Source organism: Triticum dicoccoides, chromosome 6B (genome assembly GCF_002162155.2).
Source record: "Triticum dicoccoides isolate Atlit2015 ecotype Zavitan chromosome 6B, WEW_v2.0, whole genome shotgun sequence".
Taxonomy (NCBI): Eukaryota; Viridiplantae; Streptophyta; class Magnoliopsida; order Poales; family Poaceae; genus Triticum; species Triticum dicoccoides.
This window is the reverse complement of record NC_041391.1, coordinates 591,123,616-591,128,731: the sequence shown is the minus strand read 5'-3', so window position 1 is coordinate 591,128,731 and position 5,116 is coordinate 591,123,616. Positions and strand designations below refer to the sequence as shown.

Sequence of the window (5,116 nt, the reverse complement as noted above, 5' to 3'; positions counted from 1 at the left end):
GGGGACGGACGTAGGAGACCCCCCCCCCCCCCTTCCCCTGAAATATCCATCCATCACCAACAATAGAATTTCTTTCTCCGCAGCAACCCTAGCTTAAAAGAACCGGTTCGTCGCCGTACATCGGCGTCACGACGCCGACGTCGCGCCTTTATCCCGGCATATTATAGGCACCTGCGAATTTACAACTGCAATCATTTCAACTATCGGCCGATTGAAATATCATTTGCGTACTTTTCGCCCCCGGGTATGGCCTTAACACGTTTATGCATGCCCTTAAGCAGAAGAGAACAAGCCTGGGATTTGGTTTATTTCGTCCAATGTCCATGCGACAACGTGTTCGAGCAGATTTAAAAACCAGAAAACTAATGGAAAAAACACGGAGGGCGGGAGATTGATCGGTGCTAAGCAGCACAAAGCCCAGTGCCTATCCGACACCCAGGCCTAATTAAAAGGTGAGTGTGGACTGCTAGTATCTGCCACCTCGCGCCCGCTCCAGGCTTTCCTCTCCAGCCCTATAAATACCCCGCTCTCATCTCCCCAAAGAGCAAGCGAGCTAAGCTAGTTCATGTAAGCTTCTTCCTCTCCACCTACAAAGCAGGAGCTCAGTCTCAGGTGCTGGGATAGCTCTGATAGTTCGTCTTGGAAAATGGCCACCAACTCGAGGTCGAACTCCAGGGCGACCTTCTCCAGCGAGATCCACGACATCGGCACGGTGCAGAACTCCACCACGCCCAGCATGGTGTACTACACCGAGCGGTCCATCGCCGACTACTTCCCTCCTCACCTCCTCAAGAAGGTGAGCCAGATCGACCGATCCGTCGGTCATACAACTGCGCCGGCCGCGTGATCGATCACTTGGGTCACTGCATGAATGACGCGAACTGTTATGTCGATCTGCAGGTGGTGTCGGAGGTGGTGTCGACGTTCCTGCTGGTGTTCGTGACGTGCGGGGCGGCGGCGATCAGCGCCCACGACGTGACGCGCATATCGCAGCTCGGCCAGTCGGTCGCCGGCGGGCTCATCGTCGTCGTGATGATCTATGCCGTCGGCCACATCTCTGGCGCGCACATGAACCCCGCCGTCACCCTCGCCTTCGCCATCTTCCGCCATTTCCCCTGGATTCAGGTACTACATACGTTACGCAACAGTACACAACTCTGGGCAATCGAGCAGTGACGCTGCATATGCACTAGCTGCTAAACACCTAGATCATTCAGCCACAAAAGTCATCCCACTACTAGTAATCACGATAATCCTCTCGCTTTCTCTTAATCTGTTATTTCCAACGAAGATCTTGGCAAACACCCCACTCATCGATCGAGCATCTCGATTGGATGACACAAGTCGCACAAGACAACCCATGGATTGCTTTGTTACGGTTGCGTACAATGCTCAGGACCGCCTCCGGTTAAAGAAATGTTGAGCGCCTTAATAGATTACCACAGTTGCTTCAGTATTTGAAAAACCGTTTTCAGGCTAGAAAAATGGGATGATCACATGCTGATTTGTTTAGTCATGGCTAAAAACTCAGTTAACTCACACGTACTTTTCAGGGTGTTGTCATGGACGTGATACTGCCAAATTCAATCGCTTCTTTAAGCGTAGTCGGCGAATTATTGAGTCGACATAGCGTCTAGCTTGTTGGACTTAGCTATAAGCTATAAGCAGAGTCAAAAGCAACGGGGTTAGGGTATATGCTCGCGTAACTTGTTGTCCCAACCAACCAATCGGGTAGTACCTTTCATGATGGTATTTATACACCAAAACGATGCCCAGAAGCCCAGTACAACTAGTAGCCACTTGGAGTAGCTTAGCTGCTTCTCCTCGCACGTCCCTTTCCCTGTCGATTTGTCTAGTTGGAGTTTGTTGGAAGAAATTACTTTGCATGTAGCACAAAAATAGTACTGTTAGGCAGGCAGTACGTGAGAGGTGTGATCGATCGAGGCACCAAACTAAAGCTCGGTCGCATCAGATATATGAAAAGCAAGCTATTCTTTTCTAGTCGGAAAATGGATGAAAAGCTTTCTTTTTCTTACCGCGGCGATAGTTCAGTTAGTGGCGGCAAAGCGTATGCATCGATCACAGGAGATACTACACGGCCGGGGGCACTAGCCAGCACTAACGCTGGTACTGTGCCACACCAACCGACCGGTTTAACACTGACACCGCTTTTAATTGGCATTTTCACCGTGCGAAATTGCCTTCCGGCTCGACCTGGAAGACGACCGCGTGCCGGCCTTTACATGTGTCGTCGCCACAGGAGCTCTCCTGCTGCCTACGTACGTACCGGCCGCGGAGTGCGTGAGGCACCGAGGCAGGCCATGTCTGTGTGGGGCTCGCAGGTTCGTCGTCGAGGACACGCGTGGCGCAGGTGCTGTGAGATTTGGGGCATGTGCCATATATTCGAGGTCCGGATCTGCCGGAGATCGCATGCAGCGCGGCCTTTCGATCGGCACCCTATTCCGGCCAGCCGCCCAGTTGCATGCTACGCTACATAATAGTAGTACTGGCTGGCTAGCTAGCTGCACATATTCACGAACCGATTCGATGCGCATCTGGTCTGATGGGTGATTGTGCTTGTGCTTGTGCAGGTCCCGTTCTACTGGGCGGCGCAGTTCACGGGCGCGATCTGCGCGTCCTTCGTGCTCAAGGCGGTGCTCCACCCCATCACCGTGATCGGCACCACCGAGCCGGTCGGGCCGCACTGGCACGCGCTGGTCATCGAGGTCGTCGTCACCTTCAACATGATGTTCGTCACCCTCGCCGTCGCCACGGACACTAGAGCGGTAAGTCGTCCGGCCGCTGTCTTGGATGATGATTGCCATTTGTCGATCTCTGTAAAATCATTGGTTCTGACATTGGTTTTTCCCGTGTTCGTTCATGCAGGTGGGTGAGTTGGCTGGGTTGGCTGTCGGTTCCTCCGTTTGCATTACCTCCATCTTCGCAGGGTAAATAGATAATACTACGTCAATTAGAGATTAATCAATTAACACCTCCCCTTGCCGGCTAGTAGTAATTAAGAAATCACTTCTTGGACTACGCAGTATATCTATTCGTTGTCACTCACGCCGAAAACGAGAAATTTCTTAATTAGGTCCAGTTAATCACCACCTGGCTCTTGGCAGCCAAGGGAAGAGCCAAACAGGAGTCGCTGATAACATTCTTAATCTTGGTAACCTTGACCGTATCCTCCATGGCCTAAGCTAGCAAGGAACAATGGGTCATGCTAAGTACAATGACATGATTGATAGTGGCCGCGTCAGACGATGAATATATATATTAGTAGTATGCAATAATTAAACAGGATTAATGATGGAATAAAACTGAGACGCGACGGCGACCGATCGAGTGCAGGGCGGTGTCAGGTGGATCGATGAACCCGGCGAGGACGCTGGGCCCGGCGCTGGCCAGCAACCGCTACCCCGGCCTCTGGCTCTACTTCCTGGGCCCCGTCCTCGGCACGCTCTCCGGGGCCTGGACCTACACCTACATCCGCTTCGAGGAGCCGCCCAAGGACGGGCCCCAGAAGCTCTCCTCCTTCAAGCTCCGGCGGCTGCAGAGCCAGTCCGTGGCCGCCGACGACGACGAGCTCGACCACATCCCCGTCTGATCCTGCCGCCGCCGGACCGGATGGATCTCCCACTCCCAGTGTGTGTCCTTGGTAGTTGTTATGTGTGTGCGGGCGTGTGTCACTTGTAACTCAGTGGTTGGTTGGTCGATGCATGCAGGGGAGTACGCGCGTGCGCGCATGTGTATGTTTGTTCGCCCGCGCATGTCGCAGTAGATTTGCTCCCTCGCTCTGTTCATGTGTGCAAGCGACTGAGCTTGGGGTCCTGATTTTGGGGGCGTATCAGTCCGCACTCTGCAGTCGCACGCGTGCCAAAGTGTATCTCTCCTGCAATTGCAGTACATAAAACTCCCGTGGCTTTGCTTCTCGAAAGAACATGTGTTGACGTTCCCACTTCTCTTCCCTTTGAGCAAACTTTGGAGGAGCTGCACGATTAATTTCCAATCTGAACCATGAAGTATGATTGTGATTCATCTTCAGACCTATACATGTCAATTTTTGAAAGGAAAAAAAAAACTATCGGTAAGGAGGCGGAAGAAAAAAAACTTCAAAGTGATCAAAACATTGATCGACAAACTACAGCAATAACCATCCGCACCAACCCCCAAAGCTGACCCGAATAGCTGCCAGACTACTCTACGTATTTTCCCTCTCTTCAGAAAAACGGAACCTTCTCAAAGACTCCCTTTGCACTCACAACACAATTCAGAACCCTTCTTCTCACAAGAAGGCAAACCTTGTACGTTGATGGAATCTTCTTTCGCATCCAGAAGAGAGGTTGTGCGCTCTTATGCCATCCCAAAGACAACGTGAAAGTTTCTTCAATAGCAAGGCCTCTAGCAAGGGAACGATGATCAAGCGCCGTCATCATCGGATCCTACCAGTAAAGGTCAAATCCTGAGATTTCACTGTCACATCCCTAGCTGCTGGTAGTGCTCTAGGCTAGCTTCATGTTTGCATCATGTTTAAATTTTTGCCTAAAATTGAAATGGGGATGTTCAAACCCTAGCATTAAATCAACTCAACTAGGGTGAATTAAAATCTTTTCAATAAACCCAAAAGGTTCCTAAGAAAAGTTCATGATTTCTGGTTAAGGTGGAAAACTCTGCCAAAAATGATGATTATATTCTTAGGTCATTTTTGGATTTTTGAATTAAATCATATCGTATTTGACTTTGGGCATTTAAATACTATAAATAATTTAAATGCTCAAATAAATGTTGGAAATTGATAAGGGTCACTGAAATAATTCAGAAAGTACCCATAAATATTTCCAGGATTTTATAAAATGATTTGATATTTTAAAACAAATCAAAAACAAATTGCAGAAATAGAAAAATATAAAACAGAATAGAAATAAAAGAGAGGAGAGAAACCTTACCTGGACCTTACCTGGCAGCCACCCACAGCCCAACACTGTGCAGCCCACGCAGGCCCAGCCCACCTCCTTCCCCCCTTGTCCTCTTCCTCCTCTGCCAGGAGGACGAGCAGAGGCGAGGCGTGGCGCTCGCCGACGCTGCCCCGGCCACCTCCTGCTTTCCCCCCCCC

At 50.4% G+C, this 5,116-nt stretch overlaps 1 protein-coding gene across 1 annotated transcript; it reads left to right on the top strand.

Moving 5' to 3' along the window:
- Positions 1-530: 530 nt before the first annotated feature.
- Positions 531-3,940, top strand: LOC119323380 (aquaporin NIP2-1-like). The gene is made up of 5 exons (XM_037597021.1): positions 531-796; positions 901-1,125; positions 2,592-2,786; positions 2,887-2,948; positions 3,355-3,940. The coding sequence occupies exons 1-5, from the start codon at positions 647-649 to the stop codon at positions 3,608-3,610; spliced, it is 888 nt and encodes a 295-aa protein (XP_037452918.1). The 5' UTR covers positions 531-646; the 3' UTR covers positions 3,611-3,940.
- Positions 3,941-5,116: the final 1,176 nt, after the last annotated feature.

Excerpts from the sequence above, each read along its gene's own strand:
- LOC119323380 (XM_037597021.1), top strand. The coding sequence starts at position 647 with ATGGCCACCAACTCGAGGTCGAACTCCAGGGCGACCTTCTCCAGCGAG. Across the intron at positions 2,787-2,886 it reads TCGCCACGGACACTAGAGCG|GTGGGTGAGTTGGCTGGGTT; the intron begins GTAAGTCGTCCG and ends TCGTTCATGCAG. Across the intron at positions 2,949-3,354 it reads ATTACCTCCATCTTCGCAGG|GGCGGTGTCAGGTGGATCGA; the intron begins GTAAATAGATAA and ends GATCGAGTGCAG.